The sequence below is a fragment of the Achroia grisella genome, unplaced genomic scaffold (assembly GCF_030625045.1).
Source record: "Achroia grisella isolate CSIRO2021 unplaced genomic scaffold, CSIRO_AGI_Agris_v1 utg1360, whole genome shotgun sequence".
In the NCBI taxonomy this organism is placed as follows: Eukaryota; Metazoa; Arthropoda; class Insecta; order Lepidoptera; family Pyralidae; genus Achroia; species Achroia grisella.
Window position 1 is genome coordinate 207106 of NW_026712626.1, and position 26656 is coordinate 233761.

The window sequence follows — 26656 nt, forward strand, 5'->3', positions numbered from 1 at the left end:
ATCTAGGCCAACTATATATTGTATATCTATGTTTTTTACCGCAGTCCTTGAACAGACAAACGCATATTTATAACATGGCGTCTAGTTACGAAATTGGAAAAAGTATGCAACGAATTTCTGCGTATCAGTAGGTACTTATACAAAAGAGTTACTCGTTACCGAAACGATACCTTAGTTACAACCTTTTTATATTAGTTGGTGTTACCGACATTTCTTCCATAAACTTTAAGATAAAAGGTAGTCTTTATCTGCCTCTGTAATATAGTCTATCTTTATGACAAAGTTCGTTCATATCAGTTCAGCCGTTTTGTCATAAAATGACGATTTATGTATCTTGTATTTGTAGTAACGACTCACCTGATCGAAAATATTAACCGACTCATATATATATGAACAGCATAACGGCCATTACGTGTTCATGTATTCAGGAGAACTAAACTGTTATATCTCCTTACCCTTCATATCTTACCTTTCGACTGAAACGCATCTTACCAATAAAGCTATTTTTCGGCCAAAGAAAACAAAGGTAACGAACATGTGTTTATACAAAGTTATACCTCGGTAACAAATCTAACTATCATGTCATCGACTAAATACATAACAATTTAAGTACATACACTAATCATTACATAAGCAAAATATAAGGTAAGACAACAATTGACACATCAGAGGTCATATCGCATGTGAATCAAGCAAGGTTGCCGAACTACAACCATCCAATACAAGTAGAGACATACGCGGCTCGATCATGAATGGAAGTGGAACTGAATGGAAGGTCTTATTAGACTGGATATTACCTTGAATGGGTCTTCCTAGTAGGTGGTTTTGATTTTCATATTAGCGGGGTACTATTAAGTATTCAATCATGTTTGTTTGTGTGATTTGTTTGGTATATTGTAGTGTTCGAAAATAAACCTTATTTAATTAACGCTGAGGGTCATATTTTATTGTTTGTTTGTTTAGTGACTAAACACTAAAAATAACAATTGTACAGTGAGAAAATGTATATACAATTATCTACTTGGTTACCCTATCTCACTTTCTTGCATCTCGCGATGAAAAAAGATCAGATTTCCAGGTTGAGATATGTCAGTGAAATTACAGGTTATGGTCGCATGTCACCTTTCTGATGGTCCTTTTTAGATATAATAGAATATGTTCCTAATGAATGAAAGGTGAGAGGTATTAAAATAGTATTTTTTATATTTTTTATTGAGGAGTTTTATGCTGACCCTTTTTTCAGAGTTCGGTATGAGTCAGGCACAAGAATTGAAGGATATTCATAGCAGCGATGGTTTTAACCCCTCAGGATAGAGTGTGTATTTCCAAAGAGATATTTAGTTTATGCATGAGTGAGCTACAACTACATAAGATGTGTAGTGGCGTTTCCTCTTCCATTTGGCAAAATCTGCATTATTTGTTCAATTGGCAAAATAAGCCTAAGTTTGTCATGTGTTTACTGCAGTGTCCAATGAGGGCCCTCCCTAGGCATGATTCATATATTGTTTTTACTCAATAGTAATAGTCTAGCGGGGGTATTGATTCGAATAGTCTTTTGTAGGACAGAGTATATTATGATTTTTAGAATTTTTGTTCTTATAATAATTATAAATAGTACAATTTAGTGACGACACCCCAGACTAACCAGGATAGACCATACTGGCGAAGATTGATCAGACGGGCCGACCTCAAATAATGGGACTAAGGCCAGGCAAAAGAAGAAGTTCCTATATATATTTCCTGCGATTGAAGTTGGTTGGTTTTCTAGAGCAAAATCTTTGATTCCCACAACTATTGTTGACTGTTGAACCAGCTGTCGTTGACTGTCGCGTGCTCTCCAAAGACGAGTATTATGCAAAATATGTTTTTATACATCTTATGCTAAAGTTATCAGGAACAAATGTAATGAAATACGAAACATAGTTTCACACGAGTCCCCATTGTCTCATGGGAATATTGTGCAAGCGTTCTCCTTTTGTAACTGAAGAATGGCCCCGCTACAAAATGCTTTAGATTTCGTGATAAGAAACGAATATTCTCGCTTCTCGTAATTACGTGACAATTATATAATTATTTACAATGTGCTTGTATTAATTTTAAAATGTCTTGATAACTATTGTTGTGAACTATTTATAGCGATCAGCCATATTCTTGTGTTGTTTTTGATTATGTATTTGTTTCTAAATGTATTGGGAGATAAATAACAACTGTAATATATCTGGACAATTCACACAGCATCATATGGTGTATACAGTGTGGTCTAAAATTGATTACTTAGCGATAACACCGCCTTTTATATCAACTAATGTATATTTACTATTTTAATTTTTTTGTTATATATTTGGTGCAATAAAAAATATAAATAAAAAAAGTTAAATAATCTCTAAATCCGAATATTAACGTTGATCTGAATTTGCATTCTCTTAATGTAATTCAATGAATATTTATTTGTACCTAAAGACAACGTAACCTATTTATTTACTTTAAATAAATAGATGTTTTATAATATCTATTTATTTATTTACTTACTTAATCTCGTCTGTGGACATTTATATGTCCATAGATGAGATTAAATCTTATTTCCCATCACATCTATCACAATTCTAATCAATTATCATATTGTGACCTCGGAAAATAACAATTTTTATGCAAGACCAGCGATGCGCGTCGGTAATGATCTCTAACTCCGGTCAGTTTAAGTTTTACACGCAAACCTGCGTCATTTTTTACACATAACCAGTTTTTACACGCGATGTCGACCGTGTGGCTTGCACCGGAAAGACAACATTGGCCAAGAGTAAAAAGTAGTTTAATTTTGGTCTAGTCTAATGCGTATAATTGTTGATCATAGATGGCCTTTGCAAATTCACCGAGGGCGAATGTAAACTCTCTAAACCCGCGGAAGGATCTTTAGAACAGCTGAAGGCAAACTCCTGCCTGACGAATGCGACATCAGTCTTTGGGCCCGGCTAGGGGTTCGATTTTTGACACAGGCCGTCGTGATTTCAATACCCGTTTGAATGGGACAGGGAAAGACCCTAAAAAGTGGCTGAAAAAAGGGCGAGTGCAGAGGGCACTTCAAACCTGCGAAAGGATTTATGAAGCGGCTGCAGGTCAACTCCTGCCTGACGGATACGTCTTTAGTCTGAAGGCACCGCCAGGAATTTAAACCTTACCTCAGGCCGTTGAAATTTCGATTCTCGTTTGAATTGGACAGAGGCTCGATATTAAAGGCCCTAAAAAGTGGCTTATTTATGTAAATAACTTTTACCAATTAAACTATATTTGAACCATTATTATGAACATATAACAATGGTTCAATTCAATATTTATTCTAATTTTTACATTAAAAAAAATCATAAATTTTTCCTTGTTGCGTGTTTGTACTGTCCGAAGAAACTAAACGACGACCATTAAAAAAAAATCAGTGTGTTAAGCCGCTACACCAGCGAGGCCATAATTAAATAAATTTAAAAAAAAAATTATCCTCGAAATTTATGATTAAAAATCAATTGTAACTCATAAGAAATGCTTCCGTCCCTATGTTCCTTTGGTAACGGTAAAAATTACGATATGAAGCAGACAGTCATGCCGCGGACCGGTCGTACGGTGACGTAACAACTCGCTACACAACCTTGTGCAACCAATACCCATGTATACGAACTGGTTAGAGGTAAATTAGATATATATATATTATCTATACCAATATATAAAACTGAAGAGTGTGGTTGGACGTACTAATCTCATTGAAAAAAAATTAAGTGTTTCTCATTTAGAAGAAGACTAATATACAGCAAATTAATGGAAAAGTTGAAGTCCTGTCGTATTAACAATTAAACCGATTGATAGAAGATTGTGGGAAGCAGAGAAGATTGTAGCAAGAACTCTACCAATAATATTTGCGGCTCTTAAATTATTAATGAATCAGACAAGGCTATATACATATCTTATAACATCACATTACAGCCACTATGAGTGAAGCATCAATGAAAATGTTTTAAATTCGGGCAAAATGTGACGAAATTGTCTGCGAGTGAATGTCCCGTTAAAATACAGCCATTTCAGAGATTAGCAAGAACAAACAGACAGACAATTTCTTTTTTAATTAATTTAATGATGCATTTGTCGTATATACTTTCATATGGATTTAGTATAAAGCTGTTAATTTGAAATTGCAAACACTCAAATTTTATTTATTTGTATAGATTTATTTATTTAACAATTATATATTTTATTTAATAATATATAGTAAAAGGTGAAAAAAATTACGATATTGTACAAAGTCTTCCCATCAGATTAAATACCTAGAGAGCTATTTAATCTGTTGGGAAGACTTTCTCCAGAGGGAGAACATTACCTCATTTTAACCGACTACACAGAGTGAGTATACCGTCGTGTTTCCATTATTGTATAGCGACATTGCTCCGGTTGTTTGCTGTAAGTTGTGTCGTAACCGGACCTGTTAAACATAAGCGCTATCTTATCCGCTGGTTCAAATCCGGCTCGAAGGACCAATTTGTCTCAAGTGGGAACACAACTATTTAATAAAAAAACTGTAATAATTGTATGTGTATTAGGAAATATACATTATTTCCTAATAGGGCTCATACATGATTTAAAAGTGACATATCAAAAAATAGGTATGAAGATAATACAAATATTTATAAAAAGAATAGTGGACAAGCTGCCAGCAAATCATATTTTATTTCATTCATTCATTCATAATTTAAGAGCAACGCTTGTCGGCGGAGCTCTTGGCACCTTCCTCGATCTTCCATAATACTCTTTAAATGTTGTACCAACATCCACGACGTCACGACTCCAATTCTGTCTTTAATTTCCTTGATGTAACTGTGCTTTGGTTTTCCTCTCCCCCTCTTTCCTTCTATTTCTCCCTCAATAATAACTTTCACAAATTAATCATACTGTATCAAGTGTCCTAACGTTATTAGTACAACTTCATTTCTTACTTCATCTTTCCCTCTAATTCTTTACATCCATTTATTTTAACTATGATATATAGTAATGGGTTATTCATGACAATATTGTACAATATCTTCCTATCAGATAATACATTTCTACATAACATTACCTCTCTTTAACCGACTACACAGAGTGAGTGGTCCGATTGTTTGCTCTACGTAGTTGTGTCATAACCGGACCTGTTGGCCATAGGCACTATTCTTATTTGATCGTATACATTCCCAAAAACTAGTTAAAACCAGTTTGAAATTGACAGACAGACTGACGGGAACAAAGAATGGCATGGACCGTATACGGGTTTACTTTATTTATGTACGTACGTGTATTACATTTAATTTATATAATATGTATACCTTTAGTATATGTATTTTGTATTGATGTAATATCTATTTATTTTTATAGAGCGTCATCTACCTTTTCTATACTCAAAGCTTCGATCACACAGGTTGTCTTTAAGAGGTTGCTGAGTCCATTCTCTCTGCTATTCTATTATAACATTTATCTGTGAAGTATCTAAATTGTAACGCGTGAAACAAAAACATTGTACCCCTTTTTACGAAGTAATTAAGTATGAACGTTTCGTACACTTATAATTTATATAGAGAAAGAGTACAGAATGTTATTTTTTTAAATTATGCATAAAAATACATTAAATCAATAATGTTATTTACATTACATACACTACCATGTATTTAACATAAACACGCATAAGTCAAATTGAGGATAGATTAATAGAAATAGAAATAATCTTTATTCAAATAAACTTAATATAAGCACTTTTGAATAGTCAAGTTTTTTTATTCTACCGCTTATTCGGAATGCAGATTTATCACAAGAAGAATAAGCAAGAAACTTGTGTGTTCCTCTTTTAAATAAATAAATATGTATATAGTGTTATTGAATGTGAAACAACCATAATTTAGATTTATTATGGTCCAATTCGACCATTGAACGACCATAATAATCAGCGACAACGATATCATATAAGTTTAAATCAAAATCTGAAATTATGCATCTCGTAACCTAAAAACCCATATACATCCGAAGACACAAGAAAGTGTGTCGATAAATAACCAGTAATATTACCCAATGAAGGACGACTCTTGATGTATGGTCACAACATAAATCTTATTACATAAGGCGTAGATGTTAAATTACAATCACAAGTCATAATTTGATGTTTTTCGGTAAGGTGTCGTAAGATATTTTAAATAGGTTAATAAGGTAAGGTACCTCAGTCTCAACTATTTTAGCCTCCAAGCAGCATGCTCTTGATTACGTATGGATGTATTTGCAAAAAACATTTGAGTAGTTATATTAGTTGTCTAATACCCCTAATACAAGCTTAGCTTGGTAGTAGATGGCTCTGTTTGAGTGGTCCTGCGTTATTATTATTAATATAAAATAAAAAAAATTATAGGCAAGCTACCAACAACACTCCGATGCAATAAATTTTATATATAACCTAACATCTGTTAAATCATATTTATTGAGCAAATAATATTACACACTAAACGATTACTTAAATAACAAACGTGCATGGCACTAGTTGTTCATGCACGGAATTTTCATTTAATGTTAGACATAGATACCACAGATAATATAATATTACATATAGATACCTATATAAATAAACAGACTTAAAAAGAAAATCGGTTAAGTTTCTTGCCAGTTCTTTCCAATTGAATCTGTATAACTGGCCGGTAGATAAAAAAAGAATACAAAAAACTTGACTGTTTTAAATTTGGCGCGGTCATTATTTATACGTATAATTGGTAAATGACGGGATCTTACCACGTTTTATTTTTATTGTGTTCTCGATATTTCTGTACTGTTTCAACCGCCATGATGACGGGTAAACTTATTTACTAATTGTACGTATAAAAAACTTGACGTTCATAAGAGGCTAAAATGTACTGAATAAATGTTTTTTGATTTGATTTGATTAGTAACTAGTATATGGAACCGTTCATTTGAAACTATTAGTATATGAGTCTATAATTTAAGAAGCCGACCGAGCATACCTGCTGATGTTGTGCTTGACGAACCTTGAATATACTCATATTTCCGGGTACGAAGACATCAAAGCAATTTATTTTATCATTCAAAAAACATCATTAAATTTTATTTTGTATTATATGGTTTTCCCAGTGGCATCACAGGATGTGATTATTGAATTCACGATTTGTTAATTAGCAAAAAACTAATCTTAAAAATATTATTTCCGCACTAACATTATAATAGAACTTAACTTAAAGTTTATCTTTACATAGTATAAAATTAAGTCACTTCCGCTGTCTGTACGCTTTACGCTTACGCTAGATCTTTTAAAATAGACAGCGGATTTTAATGCAGTTTTTAGCAATAGATAGAGTGATTCAAGAGAAAGGTTTATATGTTTAATATATGTACCGCCGTGCGAAGCTGGGGCGGTTGTATAATCATACAAAGCCCAACTAAACAGCTCTGCTTAGTAGTGCTTGTATTGTGGGTACTAGACAACTGATAGAAACACTTAATCACATTTTTTATAAATACATAAATAGGTAATATGCATAGAAAGCACTCAGATCTATATAATCTTACCCACGGATAAAAAATTAGTCATGCGAGGAATCGAACCCGAAACCCGAAACGAAAACAAGCGATATGCTACCTAGCTACCGCTATACCACAGAGACTCCAATTCCTTGAATTGATTACGAACATAAATAAGAATTGAGTAATTCAGTAGATAATTGGCTTTCACCGTGTCATTCGGCTCACTCCACTTGTGCGACCTTTGTTTTTAATGTCTATGGTCATTACAAATTGATTATTGCCGCCAAAACGCAAAACTATGATTTCTTGTAATTCACAACAAAGAGTTTTTTTCCCTAGATCTAGAGATTTTGAACACCTGAACAACCCCTAGATTTTGTACCTAATTTGTAGCATTTAGTATTTAAGATAATAATAACCATGGACAATAACTCGGCGCCATCAAATGCCAATTTAGGATCGTTGTAAATACAAAGTCTAGTTACAACCAACAGCATTATGTAGAATAGTTTGAATAAAAGGCATCATATATAGTGTAAATAATAATAATAACTATGGACTATTCACACAGCATCATCTAGTCCCAAGCTAAGCTGAGATTGTGGTATGTCTGTCTAGAAACTGACATTCGAGTAAATACTTATATGTATAGTTTTTTTTTGTATATGTACTTAATATATATATAAAATACAATACCGATACAATCAATCATACGCATGAATATAAATGTTTGTATCGTGCGAGGAATCGAATCCGCGACCACCGGACGTGAAGCGGTGTCCTAAACCACCGAGGTCGTTAAATGGTGGAGAAATGATGTTCCAACATTGAGTTCCTTAGTAACTACAATATACAAAATTACTATTATTCAAACTGTGTTATGATTTATATTGTTAATAGTAACACATTTTTTATTACCAATACTAAGTGTGAATAGAAATTGTACTCATTTTTTTCTGAACAATGTAGGCTTATTATGACTCAATATGTATGAACAAGTGTTTCACACAATCTTATTCAGTTCACAAGACATCTGTACATACAATTCGTAATATGACACAATATCATTTTAAATACATATATCATTTGTAACCGAGAATTGTGTCATCACAATCAATGAGGGTTATTATATATAATATATATATAATAAATAAAAACTCTTAGTTACTTTACTTTACTTTAGTAAATTAATTTTATAAATTTAAAAAATATTATTTCTGATTTATATATTTTTGAAGGTTTAGATACAAGTTATATACTTTATATCAATATATTATATAAATTGACAGACAGAATTACTTTCGCATTTGTAATATTAGTGAACTTACATTGTATTAATTTTATTTTATTTATTATTTACATAACCTAATTGTACAACTAAGAACCTAAAATTTAAAAGCTTAAAAAAATATAATATGATATATATAAATTTATATACATGTATGTGATATATTTTTTTTTATAAAGGATAATAATGGTATCGTACTTAAGCTAACAGTAGACTGTGGCGAGGCACCGGAGGAGGATAACAGGATGAAAATGAGGACGGGTTAGTTAACTCATCATGATAAAATCACCAGGAATTAATTACCACTCTTTCCACGGGAAACCGCGTCGACGTCTATCTGGCATGGTTACGTTGCTAGCAATGGAGTTAGTAAACCCCATTACTAACGAGGATTGTTATTCATTTTTCATCGAAAATATATATGTATTTAAACTTATATATCTTACATCAATCGCCCATCAATAACAAGTCTCTTCCTCGCATATACGTATCCCTACACATATTTAAATTTATATATCTTACATCAATCTCCTTCTATTAGCAGTGGGGTGAAACATACAGGTGGCAAATAGCAAACCAACATAATCGTTCCCATTTCACTCGTAGCTGAACAGTTTTGCAATACGTCTGTATCTGTATGCAATACCGCAGCCGTATCATTTCCCCGGAGGCTGCGTAACTGACACTTTCGTTTTTCATCTTAGTGCCTTTACACAACACGACCGATACGATCCGATGAAGTACATCTTTTCTTTTTAATCGGACCAAAAACAGAAAAAAAAGAGAAATGATATGGCTAATATTTGTCGTTTTTTTATTGAATTTTCCATTTCGAGGGATTAAGGTGTCATGACTCTTAACCTGTAATCTCTATACCTTATCTTACTCACCCTACAATCTAAACACATCTTTCCAATCGACAACCGCAACAAATTTCGCAAAATAAGCTATTTGGCAGCTCAAATAAGTGAGATAGAAGTAACGACACACGCAGAAATTTTTTTGCAAAATTCATAGCTCAGTCGATATTTAATATCTGTTTACAATAACTATAATACAAATAAAAATAAAACAAGTTAAGAATAATATTACTTATTCGGTAAATATTCAACAAACGCGACACAGACAAAAAATAGGAGACTTAATATGCAAATATACAAATATTAAAATATGTACAATTTAACTATTGGAGTCATCTGTCAGTTTCTATCAAGTAGTTACAGTAAATATCTAAAGAGAAAAGGACTCAACGATATATCACTAATTTAATTTTGACAAAATTATTTGAATGACTATAAAAAAACTCAGGGACGACGTGCCGACTATTTGTAAGACTAATCATTTGTAACTATTGTCGCATATACGATTATAACGATAGTATCGTGTCGTATCGTCGGATCGTAACTACTAAATCTGTACAAAGTAACAGTTAGCACTCCCGTTTGTGAGTGTTAATTGTATATAATTAATTATACAATATTTTGACTAGTTCCTTTCTATCGCAACGATTGAACCGTTTTAAAATTATTGCGTACTAGTTATATGTTTATTCAGAAGATTTAGGTTATCTATAATAATAAAAGTAAATGAGAACTTAGAATAACAAACGCATGTTTCAGTAGAGTTTCATATCTGTTCTTCTCAACTGATGTAACTGGTTGGGACGGTAGGGTGGGGCCTGCCCTATATCATCTACAGGGTGGGCCAACGCCGCCGGAGGCTAACATGACCTCGCAACTCCGGCAATGGCGCTCATTGGTCCACCGTGTGGTATTTTTAGTGGGTAAGAATCCCACACCCAATCCTCGTCATCCCTCTGAGGTTTGATAATGTTTCGACACGATAAAATAGGACGGTTTGGTAGGACATAGGTATAATGAAATAGTAATAAACTATATACTACTAACGAATATGTTATTTGTGCTAATGTTGGACTACGCTGACATATAACAAGTCCAAATTGAGTCTAACTAGGTCACATATGGCCATGTGTGGATATATGTATTTGATCAGTTTAAACATTGCAACACTGTACAGCAGGTAGACACTTGTGACTACATCCTATTACAATACTTTGTGTACAGATTTGTACAAACTACAATATACAATATGCGTACTGTCGGGAACAGATTTTTTTATTTGATAATAAAGAAATAGTGCAGCCAGATTGACTTGTTATGGACCTGTTATACGGAGAATAGAATAGAATAGAAAATCATTTATTCAAATAAATTTACATTGAAGCACTTTTGAATAGTCATCACATTTTTATTCAATTTACCGGTAATTCGGAAAGCTGTCTCATCACAAGAAGAATGAGCAAGTAACTTGCGTGTTGCTCTTTTAAACAACTTTGTTCTTACTATACATTTTTACGTTGCAATGTCTGAGTACAAACTACCAATTACTACTACATCAATTAAATACTCAAATAGAGAAATGAAATACATAGAGCTGACCGGAGGATCAAAAACCAAGTATTTAACATGATCGTGGCAGAGGACGACCGAAAAAAAGATGGATGGATTGTGTGAAGAAGATGTATAAAAGAAGAGTAAGCTCAGATATGACGGCTGATAGGGATCAGTGTAAGAAGAGGATATAGGCAAAGCAATGATGAATGGAATGGTGCACCTAACGGTTTACGCTGGCGGGGCACTAGTGGGGGATAATAAGATGAGCATGAGGTCAGATCAGTTAGTGCAACGTGACAAATTTATCAAGAACTTATCACGACGGTTTCCAGTGGTAATTGCTTGGAGGTCGACCTGACCACACATGACAACGACATGTCCGGGGAGAAAGGAATTATTAGTAATGTGGAGTAATTAATCCATTACTAGCAATGGACCATGTCAGGTTGACCTCCACGCGGTTCCCTCTGGAAACTATCGTCATAAATTCGTCGTGAATTTGCCACGATGGGCTAACTGTCCTGATCTCATGCTCATCTTATCATCTTCCACTGGTGCCCCGCTAGCGTATACCGCGCGGGCGAGTGCACCATACCATTATCATCCATGAAAAAATAAAACGTCATATCTGTAGTGCTGACGTATATTTTTTTATTATAAGTGAAATGCTAAGAAAGGTGTCTGTGTGAGTGATACTGAATGAGTAAGTCAAAAATTAACAGAACATTTTAAATAATTACTTCATTTTAATTTTTCCTCAAACCTACGTTTATGTTCTTTTGCTTCTAGTGATAAAAACAGTTATACCAAATTGAGGTCTGCGTAGGTGGCTTCGAGGCGCTTTAATTCCAAAAAAGGACAGATCAACAGAAGGTCAACTCTTGTCCGATAAACTTAAGACCTTGACTTAGGTCCCCTTGTTAACGAAAACGGTACTGATAATACAAAACTAAATTATACTTATCGTAAATTATATTTTTAACTAGCTATTTATATAGAAACTTAGTTTTAAATTAAAATAAATATAATTTTAAAATAAAAGTGTTGTAACTGTATTATTACTAAACTAGCTTTTGCCCGCGGCTTCGCTAGCGTTAATTTATCCTCTTAGGGGTGGAATTTATCAAAATATCAAAATACTTTATGTATGCAAAGTCTCACCCTGATCGGTTTAAAATTGACAAAGTTTCATATAAACTTTCATCCCCTATTTTATTCCTTTGAGGTTAGAATTATTTAAAATCCTTCTTCTTCTTAGCCGATGCCTACGTCATAACATCTACCTGCATACCAAATTTCAGCCCGATCCGTCCAGTGGTTTGGGCTGTGCGTTGATAGATTAACTCACTACGTCAGTCACCTTTGAGTTATATATACATATTTAGATTTGTATTTAAATTTATTTGGTTCCTTTTATTGTACATTCTTGTTTTGTTACTTCATTCTGTTATGTCAGTAGTCTATCCAAAATATATATTTTCTCCGTATACCTATTCTTTATTTCTTTTACCTATATACAAATACTATAAAACTACAACGAAAAGTAATTTAATTTACTTGAATAAAATTAGCAAGAACAAACTGACAGACAGATAAAAAAGATTGCTGCGAAAATATATCCCTAATTAAATTTAAAAATAAATTTTTTATTTTAAACTTGAAAAGAATAAGAGATAAGTTTCTTGTTAATTCTTCTTAGCTCTAAAGCACTCCAAACTGGCGGTAGATTTGACATTATCGTAAGAGCCTGTAGTAGACCTACATGAATAAGGATATAGTGATTTGATTTGATTATAATTTCATTACGACCATGATAACTGTCATTTACCAAACAAGGTCTAAGCCCTAAAATGTCATAGTATTGTTACACATACTGATTACGATCTGGTGAAAGGCCGCACGGTTACGCCTTGCAACTAGGGTTGTCAAATGGCCGATATAAATATGAAACTTCGGTATGAGAACAAAAGCAGTTAGCCGTAAACATGAATTGATCGCAATGGTTTTAATATATGAACAGACTGCAGACGTCATACCATCAAGTGAGACCTGTGATACCACTCTTACATATGACACTCCTGAGAACTAAAGTGTCATCATAATGTCATTGAAATTTTTAATAAGGGTCTATTTATGACCCTCGGTGGTCTAGCGGTCTAGCACACCGCTTTACTTCCGACGGTGGTGAGTTTGACTTCTCGCACGCTGCAAACATTTGCATTCATGAGTATATTTGTTTGTATCGGTCTGGGTGTTTTGTATGAATACTATGTATGTATTTATAAAAAAATCTAAGTATTTCTGTCAATTGTCTAGTACCCATAACACAGGTTCTGTTTGCCGTAGGACTAGATGGCGCTGTGTTAATTGTCCAGGGTTTTTGTTATTTATTTATTTATCAAATAGGGATCACAATTACGACGGCTTGAGCCGAGGATTGAACTCATAACGGTACCCTCAGACTAAAGTCATATCCGTCAGACAGGATTTGGCCTTCAGCCGCTCCATAAGTCCTTCGCGGGTGTGGAGTGCCATCTACACTCGCCCCCTATCGAGTAGTCCGAAAAAAAAATTGTCTGTTTGTCTGACTGTAGTATTGTGTTGTTGTTTCAGACTGAAAGATGTGGAGCGTGTTGTTGTTGGTGGCGCTAGTAGCGACCGCGCGTTCTAAACAATTACCTCACACACATGGTAAGTACCTCATTTTTTTATTAGTAGTAGTTAATTCTACAATCTACAAAGTGTACGCGAGAGCTCCAGCTGACCTTAGGAAGTGCAGTGGTACACAAATTTTTTTTTTATACTACGATGTTAGCCAACAAATGTACGGCCCATCTGATGGTACCAACGGATCTGATCCGGCCCAACGGATACCTATGGACGCCTGAAACACCAAGGTTGTCACATACGCGTTGCCGATTCTCAACAAACCTTAGACTTAACCTTACCTTACTTTTCTCGAAAAATTTCATGCTATAGTCTGCTAAGAAAACCTCGGCAGGTAGTTAATTCTACAATGTAAATGTATGTGGGAAGAAGATCCTCTGAAACCGTACTGTCCGAGACTACGTTCGTTCGTTCGTAATTACATGAGCGGCCGTTTCTTCGGCTTCAAAGCAGCCCCGACAAAGGGGACTGTCTACTGACAGTGTGCACCTATTGTGTACAGGTGTTTATTTAAGGGACAGTGGCCGGACGGTTAATAGTTTTAAATGTGTTTAGGTATATGTTATTGTTAATTTTAGTCACACTGGAAATCAGTGAGTCACACCCAAACTTAGCGAACATGTTTTAGTAGTTTTCGACATGTGAATGACCTTACAACCATTATTGGCATGGTGGTACAGTCAGCTTAATATAAATGTTTCTACTATTATTAATATTAACCTAGCTAAACTTTGTACAAAGTCGCCTGCTTGTGTACAATTACTACCGCCAAGTATATTGTTTTGTTTGTATGTTTTTCGTTTATTTATTTATTATATTTTTATGTAATTGGAATGACAAACAAACTAACGGCTCTACTGGTGGTAATTGGTAACGTCACGAACACCACGATATCACGTGATGCCCATGATACCACACATGTGTTGCCATTATGGATCACATATATATTAAGTCTCTTATTCTGTAATTCAGTCGGTAAGATGAGATATAGCTGTGAAATTATAAAACTATGGAGACATATCGTTAAATCCTCAGAAATAACAACATAAATTGGTGCAATTTATTTTAATTCATCAGAAAAAGCCTTCATTTCTAAGAACTTAACGATATGCCTCCATTGTTTTATAATCTCCAGTCCATTTATATACTCTTATATATGCTTGCATTAATAATAGTAGAGTAAACCTCAACGTGTTCTAAATAGTTGTTACAAAACAATTAGGTATCTAATTATACTATTCAAATGTTGCAAGCACGCAATGAACAATAGCTAAGTAGTTAGTTAATGTTATTGTCTAAACATAATAAATATCAATTTGTAAGATCGATTTATTAAGACTATCATCCTACCATTACCATTCTATCATCAATCAGATCTATACATATAAATAAAATTGGAGTGTCTGTTTGTAATATTGAAATAACCGTTTTTTACTACATGCATACGTAAAAAATGTTATGTATATACACACCAAAATAACATAATTTTTGTCTGGCTATCTGTATGTCTGTTTGTTCCGGCTAATATCTGAAATGGCTGGACCGATTTTGACGGGACTTTTTTTGGCAGGTAGCTGAAGTATAATACACACTTTTATTTTAGAAAAATATAATAATCTAGACGAATATAATTTGAGACTATTGTAATATCATAATAAGTAAACAATAAAATAATAAATATGACCTTCATAAACATAACCAACTTCAACAGGGGCCATGTCTGTTCGGGTTATGGCTACTGATTACACTATTTGCTTTTGACAAAATGCAGTAGTATATGTTGGTTGTCACTCTATGCTCCCTAAATTGAATTTAAAATCTGTTTTTTTGTAAACATGTATCAGCTCATTTGAAAGGAATAAAAGCTAAGGTTCTTGTCAGTTCTTACTCAGTATACTCAGTATACGCTCCGAACTGACCGTAGATTTCGACATATCACAAGAGTCTGTAATAGACCTACATGAATAAAGATTTTGACATATCATAAGAGTCTGTAATAGACTAAGATATTTGGATTTGGTTTGCCCTAGGTGGTATAGCATTTTAACTCGACTCCAGCTATGTCACCCTCAATGTCAGATTACTCCTAGTCTGTATAAGCGACATTGTCCTGCTCCTCGGTGCTTAATACCTTATCTCTATATATGATCTTACAAAGCAGGCCTCTAAAGGCAGCAATAGATGAATTAATGGTACCGTCACAGACTACTTTGTATAAAGCAGTGATTCCCAACGCGGGGCCCACGTCCCACAGGGGATTTTGATTTTCAAGTGGGCAATTTGAAAATGGACTCGACACGAGTTCGCTCCGGGCCATTTCAATGCAATACTAGATTTCGGTGCCAAATTAAATGAAAAAAGCAAATTTTAAATAACTGTTTTATCTCTAAATTGAAATAGTAAATAAAAATAGAAAAATCTTTACTAAATTTATTTGGAATTGTGTAGCCCTAACGGGTTCTTTAATGAAGGGGCTGTATATTTATAAAATATTGTTCTAATACAATAAATGAAATAAAAGGAATTATGGCAATGCGTATCTTCGCTCGTTTAATTTCAGTATTTGATTATTTTGCTTATTGTGTTTCTTTAACAATTTCCTAATAATTACTTCCTAAATCATCTCATTTAAATTTGTTAAGTGAACATTCATCAATTAAATATTACGTATGTTATTTTGGAGGGGGAGGGGGGAGCATAAGAATTTTTGAAAGGCTAATGTGTGGCACGGCACAAAAGATTGGGAAACACTGGTACAAAGTTAACCTCTGATCCTCTGGTAATACTGTAAAAACAATCGCCTGTCTCGTAATTTTTAAAGCAATCTACCAATACTGTTAGCAGGTTTTAGTGTCCGGCTGGGTGCACGACCGGGGTCGATGACCTTCGGGTCGGTGCGCAGACGCATCCTTAGAAATTGCCCACATGGTCATTTCCAACCAACTTCAAAATGGGAAGTTCTAAATTCGATCGCCTTTTTTGTGGGTCTAAATAAGACATCTTAACCAATTTATAGTAATACTAGTGTTTAACGTTTAAACAGTTCTATACATTTTAGTAACAACTGCGTTGATGACTGACATAGTCAGTAAAGTCCTTCTCTTATTAAAACTAAGATATCTCCTAAAGCGTTCGTTGAAATTAAATGAAGGAAAACAACAATTTTGTTCAAAATTGAATACTTATAATTTAGATAAAAATTAATATCATGTTTATAAAAACATCTTAGTAAATAATGTATTATTTTAGAAGAAAATTGATACCAGAAAAAAGGTTGGTAAGTTAAAAGCTAGACATACATATGTATGTGGTTGCGGACTTTTTTTAGAACTTTTAAAGATGAAGAATTCCATCATACATACTTATTGCGTAAGTTTAACCGTAACTTTAACTAACCTGACTTGGTCATCATATGATCCATACGTATACCACCAGTATAAATCCACCGTTATCATTAATCATAATTTCCATTATCATCGATAAAAAAACAAATGTACAGTCGAATGAATAAAAATAAAACACATAATATCAAGAAATAGGTACATATTGTGAATCAAAGTAAAACATATATTGTTAACAAGCTCATCTCGCGTGACACACACCTATTATAAATGTCTGTCCGTCTGTACACACCCTTACGTTCCCACAACAAAAAGCGCCTTCAAACTTAAGACTACAAATTATGGGCTCAAAGATTGTTGTATCGTTTCGTCTTGTACAAAAACTTTATGGTCTTTTTATGGGCTACGTTTCGAAGAACACATAATTTTATGGCATTTACAATCGCTCAGTGTTATGGGAGTTCAAATGTTACATGGGAGTCATGTTTTTAAACTCACAGTTAATGCTCTTGACGCTTTTGTTACTTATTTTATGTCGTATAGCTGTCCATGCGACTTCGTCCGCGTGGAATTTAACTTTATTTTTCTAAAATAAAAGTAACCTAAGTTAATCCTTATTACATTTTGCCAAAAAAAGTCCCGTCAAAATATAGCCATTTGAGATTAACCGGAACAAACAGACAGACAAAAATTGATAAAAATGTTATTTTGGTGTATGTACGTATTTATATTCATATGCATGTAGTAAAAATGGGTATTTCAATATTACAAACAGACACCTCAATTTTATTTATATGTACCTATAGATATAATAAGAAATTTAATACGTAAAGACTATACAAGTACCTACGTATATAAATACGGAGGTACTTGCTGTACCGACAATGTTTATCATGTAAATTATTTTAAAATAGGGTCACACTTATTACCTAGCGTTTAAAGACAATATAGCCTAAAATATAGCCTACGATCCATTCTCAAACCAATCAAATAAACCCTCCACCAAATCTTCTATAGCGGTCAGAAGAAATAAAGATTATGAATGTGATTGTTTGTATTGGTCTGGGTGCTTTTTGTACATATGTATATAATATAAATAGTGAATATTATGAATGTATTTTAAAAAAAAGTATTTATAATATTTATATTACATAATACAAACTACGCTTAGCTTGGGAATAAATGGCATTACAGGAAAAAAACCTGTAAATAATTTTTATTCTAGCAATTCTAACCACAGATTCAACTTAGGCCGTACAGATCATTTATTTCTTATAACATAGGTATACATAGATACTACCTATAATATAGTATAATATACTATATGTTCACGGTTCACGCCTACCTAATAATGACTATATCTAATAAGGAATAAAGTAATTGAGAACTGGATCCAAAGAATTATTTTTTTTATATTCGCAATGATTGGTTGGAGGTCGTGAATTACTCATGAATTATATATGTAACCATACTGAGAATATAATCAGATTTTTTAGTTATATTAAAAAGGTCAACCTTATTATATATACAACATGTATAGACGAATAATTTCTATACAATAGGAAGTGATAATACAATAATACAATACACTACACAGTATAAAACAAAGTCGCTGTCGCTGTCTGTCCGTCTTTATGTATGCTTAAATCTTTAAAACTATGCAACGGATTTTGATGCGTTTTTTTTAATAGGTAGAGTGATTCAAGAGGAAGGTTTATATGTATAATACATGTACACCCAGCCTCGCTCGGATGTACATGTATTATATATATATAAACCTTCCTCTTGAATCACTTTACCTATTAAAAAGCGAGTAGGTAGTATACAATAAGACAATAAAAATTATATTATTTCTTCCTAAAACCCGTGTTTACCAGCCCAATATATATACAGTCCTTCGTTTACAACACTAATTACTAACTATAATTGGACCTATGCTTCTATCCTTAACAGAATAATTTTGTAATATTTGAGTCACAAATGCCTTTTAATTTTGAACTGATAGACATTTCGTCAAAATATCTGCTATAACTTTTTCAGGGGGAAAGTATTTAATTATATAGGCCTGCAGGCGTATTATGAACTCTTATTCCCAGTCAGTTTAAGGCCGTAAACTGAACTGCCTGGAAACTGACTGGATTTTAATGAGCTCATAATAGAGAGCCCCCTGATGGAGATATAGTGTGGATATACAGCAGTAAATATCATTTACTCTGGATTTCAAAACAGTTGTACGCAAGATTTATCTATAAATATGGATTATACTTTTTATTCCGAAATTAATGTACCTTATATGCGTTGCCATTCCAGAGAACTAAGCTTCGATGCACTGTAATTTTACTGTCATATAGTACCCTTCAAACCGGAATGAATATATTTTACATGCAAGTTACTTAACTGCAGACGTTAGGATATAATATCTACCTATGCAGTCGATTTTGTACTCTCTCCCTTTTAAAAAGAGTTAAATTTTGTGTGTCACATATTACCATATATTTATTAAAACAGACACTGAGATACAATACCGACTCAAGCAGTCGATTTTAAACTCTCTCCCTTTTGAAAATGAGTTAATATTTATGTGTCAAGCATTACCACATATTTATTAAAATTCATAGCGTCACTCTCCTATTGCAGTCTCGAGCGATGCATTGGAAATACTCATGTGTCACATGCAAATACCGACCTTGTGTGAAGGTCGTACGCGCTATATTACAACGAGAAACTGGTGACATAACAGGCTAAAGATCATGATGCAACTTGTTACTGAAGGTCATTTTTTAATAACTTAGAATGGCAAAACAGAGGCACCTGATGGAGTCGCATTAGGACATTAACGGCAGATCATTAGTAGATATTACAAAAAATTCTGTGTCGCCCTGTATGCCTGAATTTTTTATAATGTAGTCAAAGTCATGAGAGGTGAAAAATGTAACCAAGCGGTATTAACTTCGGTGTCCATAAGAGCGCCCAATAATTACGTAAAAGCAAGAAGACAAAACTTGTATCATGTTCCATGGAGAAGAACAGAGCTGGCCAAACAGGCTCCTATTTCTCTGGCATTGAGTCTACTCAACGGTGTAGTTAGTCGCTTTCCAGATCTAGACATATTTACTTGTAATTTGCTGGAGTTTCGTAGGATGGCAGTAGATTATTTAGGTAGTATGTTAAATGGAGATTAGGTATTATTATTATTATTGTTTTTTTTCTCTTTTGTTTTTCTTGTGTAATTAGTGTTTATAATTGTGTGTATTTGTATATTATCTTCCTAAGTGGGCATAAGACTGTTAACATGTAAATAAATATTTCATAACTATCTTCAAATCTCTCTTCATCCATCTCGATCTAGTTATGAGATATACTTTTAAGATAAAAATTTAAAGTATAATGTCTAAAATATTGTAACTAAGAACCATCTCGATCAAGGTATTTTTCAAACGAAAAAACATGTCATAATCGGTCCATTTGTTTAGGAGACACCTACCTATGCCACAGACATGTCGTATTATAACAACTGTTTTTGAATTGCGGTGTTCAAAAAAAGTAGACAAGAAAATAACTTTTGAAATCTTCATACAAACTGTGCGATCTTGTAATCAATAAGGAAAAAAAATATTTTAAATATAAACTTCCACTTTATGTCATGGTAACAGCGATTCAATTATAAGTCTCACTCTCTAAGAGTCGAAACTCTACTCGGCTTTTATCTCGGTATACCCTGTACAACTAAACATGTATAATATATAATAAATATATATAATTGCTCTGTACATGTGTTTGTCACTTAATTTCCGTCCAAACTACCCCCTTTCCCATTCAAACATAAATCGAAATCACAATGACGTAAGCCCAGGTTCAAATCTAGCGACGCCCTCAAACTCAAGTCGTATCCGTCAGAAGTTGATCTTCACACTTCAGCCGCTCCATAAGCTCTTTGCGTCTGGAGTACCTCCTGCACTCACCCTTATTGTCGTTTGATGGAGTTATAAATGTCAACAGCATTAGAATAGTTTGAAAAATAAACTAAAAAACGGCTTAACCGATTCGGATGAAATGTGTGTATAAATCAATAGGTTCCTGGATGGTTTTAAAACGTACTACAAAGTGTCTTGTCTTTATCCTGACAGAACGTTATACGTGGGTTCCGCCAGGAGTTAATATGTTTTTTAATTAAAACACACATCTATATGTTTTCCTCAGTTGTTCCAGTGGAATAATTTTTGTATACTTTCTACAAAATAGTTAATATTTAACTGGCGCATACCGTATCATATGTAACACAGTAATTTGCAATGCTTTCTGACTTCATTCGTATAACTACGAGATTATAATCAAACATAAACATCATAATGGTTTGGCATTATAAAGTAACATTATATATATAAAAAACTACTTATATATGACAAAGTACATAGAGACCCCATGGGAATTTTATTTACATTTAAAAATTATGTAGTACTTATTATAAAATATTCTTATCTGTAATAATAATAACACAAAATAAAGCACACAGCGCCATCTAGTTCTAAACTAAGCGAAGCTTGTAAGGCTTCTAAACGACCGATATAAACACTTTAAACACACTTTTTTAATACATAAGTAACACCCGGACCAGTTTATACAAACAATTATATTAATTTTTTTTTTTGACTACTATAATGCCTTTAGCCTCAGCTGGCCTTTACAGCTTTGGCGGACGATAGGAGCAAGTGCAGATAGCACTCCAAACCCGCGGAAGTACTTATGGAGCGGCTGAGGCCAACTCCCGCCTGACGGATACGACTTTAGTCTGCGGGCACTGTTAAAGGTTCGAACCTCGGCTCAGGCCATCGTAATTTCGATCCCCGTTTGAATTACACGGAGGATCGATCGGAGGGGGATAACCATATATATGAACAAAATGTTTGTATAATGCAAGCAATGAACCCGTGACCATCGTAAGTAAGGCGCTGTACTAAACCGCACCGAGGCCGTCAGTTCATTCAGTTTAATGATGATTACATGTTCGTATCTCACAACAATCAACAAAATACACCGTTACAGTAACGTTAACATATCGCCGAAAGCTAATGTTGACTTACATTTTGTACTCATGTGTTTGAACACTGTGAAAATGATATATAAATATGTTGTACTCGTATATATTAACCAGCGACCCGTCCCTTTTTTTTCGGACTACTTTAATGCTGTTGGCCGCAGCTTGGCATTACAGCTTCACCGAACGATAGGGACGAGCAGATGGCACTCCAAACCAAAGGAAGGACCTACTTATGGAGCTGCTGAAGGCCAACTCCCGCCTGACCGATACGACTTTAGTCTGATAGCAGCGCTAGAGGTTTGATCCTCGGCTCAGGATGTTGTAATTTCGATCCCCGTTTAAATTGGAGGGGGTATTGATCGATGGGGCTATCTTTGGGTATATAGAGATAAATACATTGATTAGAAAAATGTTATCAAAGTGCAGACTAATCTACCACCCGTTCACAAGTATGACGAATGTATTAACCGTCATTTTTAAAAATGCTTAATATTTACAGATATATCAACAACAACAGTAGCCACAGCAACAGAACTGGACACAACAACGTGGCCCGGCGCATTGGCGCCACTAGACACGCTGACGGTCGCGTGCGAGCGAGACAACATGCATGTCACCATCTCGCTCGCGCACACGCACGCCGCGCACTCTGACAGGTTAGATACCATAGAGTTTACTTTTTATTCCAAAGTCCTTTAGGCAAAGAAAGCAACTGAAGGGGAGTCATGTCTGCAAGTTTTTATTTGTTTATTTTGTGAAGAATTTGTTTTCTGCGCTTATTTGTATAAAGTACTCGAGTATTGCACATGACTGCATTGCGCCTTCACGACTATTATCGTAGATGGAGTAGTCAGAGGCATTACCATCTGTAGGCCTTATGACAAACGGACGTGTTCATTGTATATTTGAAACCGATGTGGCTCAAGGCGGACTTACTGCCTTAGCGCCGTTTATCGGATTAGTTTGTTTGTTGTATTTGTTTCCATCACCTGAAAGTCTGGCAGTGGCACCATCTAGTCCTAAACTAAGTAGAGCTTGAACTATAAGTACTACACTACTATTTCAAACGAATTATCACATAACGAATTATTTATACAAATAGGTGTATATAAGTATATCTTTATATTGTTTAGGATCCGTTTCGATCCGTTTCTAAACTCTGTTTAGTTTAAACCTAGACAGCTGTGTGCATATTATTATTATATAATAATAATAATAATAACACATATCAATTCCCATAGGGCCCTGTAGTCTCTATCTAAGCTGAGCTTATGTTATGGGTACTCAACTACTCATAGATATACTTAAATATGTTTTTTTTTTATAAATACACACAAAATTATATAGAAAACAGATCCATACCTAACAATCATTCTCATGAATACAAATGTTTCCTGCAAGGAACCGAACCCGCGACTATCAAATGTATGGCAGTGTGCTAAACCGCTAGACCACCGTGACCGACAATATTCTAGGTTGTAATGTAATGTAAATTGGACTCTATTCCCGGCATTTAGGCTCTCATCTGGGCCGTTCTGTAGAGCCGAGACTAGTCAAACAAACTCTTCAAAAAATATTCTAGGTTATTTATTTTGTATTTTTTCCAACAGTATATACGAGACGTTCAACGGTATAGTGTACCCAGCTGGACTGGGCAGTAACTCCACCTGTCTCCGGGAGTACGTGTCAGCAAGAGGGGATCTGCAATACACCCTTCCATTAAAGGGATGTAACACTATGTCCACGGACAGTGTAAGTACCAAAAGATTTTTTTATCTTTCTTCTCTTTTTATACCGTCTCCTACTGAAGGTTGGCGATCATCATGGTGACCTTAACATGGTCTAACATTTTTCTAAACAGGATCTTATCTTAAACCCTAATAACTGCCTTAAGTTCTTTAGCCATGACATGCGGCGTCTGCCCGGTCTTCGTCCGCTCTAGATTTTATTTAATAATTACATATTATTTATTTATTTCTCCTCACAAACGTGGATGGCAACAAATATATGTAGTATTTTAGATAATACAATACATAAAGTTAGTATTAATAAAATACTGCTTACAATGTAGTTTTTGATATCTGTAATTCATAGCTCAAAATGAGTATTTTGCTCTGCATTACTGAGTGAGTGTTTCTCCACACTGAGTTATGACCCATTTTATATTGCTGTAGCACACATGTAGTATTTATATTGTATTGCATTAGTCTGAAACATAGAAGAAAAAAGATTTTTATTCTGTGGTTTATATAGTCTGTATTGTATACTATTTGTATTTCGCGCCTAGAAACTATCAACCAGCAATTTTTATCATTTTTAATTATTCATTACTTGTTCACAAAGTTATAAATAAAGGACAAACAAATGATTACTTTACAATTGAGGAGCAATTTCATTCAATCTTTTTATACTAAACAACCATTACATTCGCATCCATCCTTACATTAAAACGCCTTTTTTCTATATTCTATAGTTGATCAAATTACAAAGCAATATATCTTTTTTTTGGACTACTCTAATGCTATTAGACGTAATTGTATTGTATTTAATTATTTATAGTTGTCTAGTACTCATAACACCAGCTCTGCTTAATTTACGACTAGATGGCGCTATATGTTATCCAGAATTATTATTATTATTCACCTGTTAACATACAGGTTGATCAAACAGCCAGTCAGTCAGTAACCAAAAATGACGGTTCATTTAACACTTGAAAATTACGTAACAAAGCTCTGACGTACGTAAGCCTGACACCACACACGGTTCTATTGTTCTGTCACTTTTAACATAATACAACGCCCACCCACTTGTCTCTTGGTATAGTGAACAGCATAATGCACTGGGAGAGGGAATTGTTAGTAATCATATGTATAAAATTCTCGTATCACAATGTTAGTTGCCATACTCCTCCGAATCGACTTGACCGATTTTTATGTGATGCTTATTTATTAGGTTTGAAAACATCGGCTACAATCTATTTTTCTTACCCCTAAATGATTTATCATTTAGGGGTAAGAAAAATAGATTGTTGTTTTTTTTTTGACAATTTATCGTTTATTTTTTATAATAATTTTTCCCTCCTATCGATACCCCGTACCCTAAGCCGAAGTTCAAACCCTTACGGGGCCCTCAGACTAAGGTCGTAACCGTCAGGCAGGAGTTGGCCTTCAGCCTCTCCAGAAGCCCTTCCCCGGGTTTGAAGTGCCATCCGCACTCGCCCCCTAATCGTCTGGTGAAGCAAGGCCAGCTGCGGTCGACAGCATTAGAGTAGTCAGAAAAAAAACTGAATATAGCCTAATGACAAACGTACCGTTATTTGTTCATTAGTGTACGATTACTGCGACGGCCACGCGGTTTGGTATAGTTTTATTATTAGTTTTCTTTCTGAATTTCCCGTAATCAGGTCTTATTCAAAGTCAACTTTGAGTATAAAACATTAAAATATTCCCTCACAATTATTTCAAGAACATTGTCTACAAATCAAATCCAGTAATACTTTTGTATGCATCTCACATGTTTCCTAGTTACATAATGCATGACATGTGTGTGCAATGAACTGTGATATTCTCAGTACTTATTATCATAAATTATCTATACAAATAAATATAATTGTAGTATCTGTTTGTAATTTGAAATTAACAGCTTAGCACTAAGTGCATATGAAAGTACGGTACTTACATAAAAAAATATCTGTCTGTCTGTCTGTTTGTTCTTGTTAATCTCTGACACAGCTGGACCGATTTTGATGGGACTTTCACTCGCAGATACACTAGCTATCTGAGACTGTGATGAGTTGCTTAGGCTACTCTTATTTTAGAATTTCGTTTATTACCCACGACTTTGTCTGCTTGGAAATCGTATAGTTTGGTAAGAACACACAGACAGACATGTTTTTTTAATTAATCTATTGATGTAAGTACCGTAGATATTCCATACGCATTTAGAAGAAGCTGATAATTTGAAATTTTTTATTTGTATAGATTTTCACAATTATTAGCGTTTTATAGGCAGTTTGTTATTTAAAGCAATAAGAGCAATAATGGAGTAAAATATCGTACTCAGAAATACTGCCTGTATTAGTACGATATTTTAGTTCACTGAAATGATACCACGAGTGTAACAATGATGTCATTATGATCATTTGTCGTCAAGTTAACCGCCAATGTTGCCAGTTATATTAAGAAATTAACGTAACGCTACAAAAAAAACGAATGTTACACCAAAAATTACAAAACCGTCTGAGTGTTGAAAAAATGTTCAGACGCGCTAATATTTCGTTCCCTACTTACATAATATGCTTCCCACAAGATTCTGTCTAATATAATTGCAATATTGCAACTCTCAATACGACCTCGTAAGTGCAGTGAAAACACTTTTTTAATTT

At 34.1% G+C, this 26656-nt stretch overlaps 1 protein-coding gene across 1 annotated transcript in view; it reads left to right on the forward strand.

Annotated features, from left to right (window-relative positions):
• Positions 1–26656, forward strand: part of LOC131855269 (uncharacterized) — a 54048-nt gene that overhangs the window by 12349 nt on the left and 15043 nt on the right. Inside the window, exons 2-4 of the mRNA XM_059206514.1 lie at positions 13840–13917; positions 22772–22928; positions 23883–24024. Of these exons, the coding sequence (XP_059062497.1) occupies positions 13848–13917; positions 22772–22928; positions 23883–24024 (369 nt within the window). The 5' untranslated portion in view covers positions 13840–13847. The remainder of the gene's footprint in view (positions 1–13839; positions 13918–22771; positions 22929–23882; positions 24025–26656) is intronic.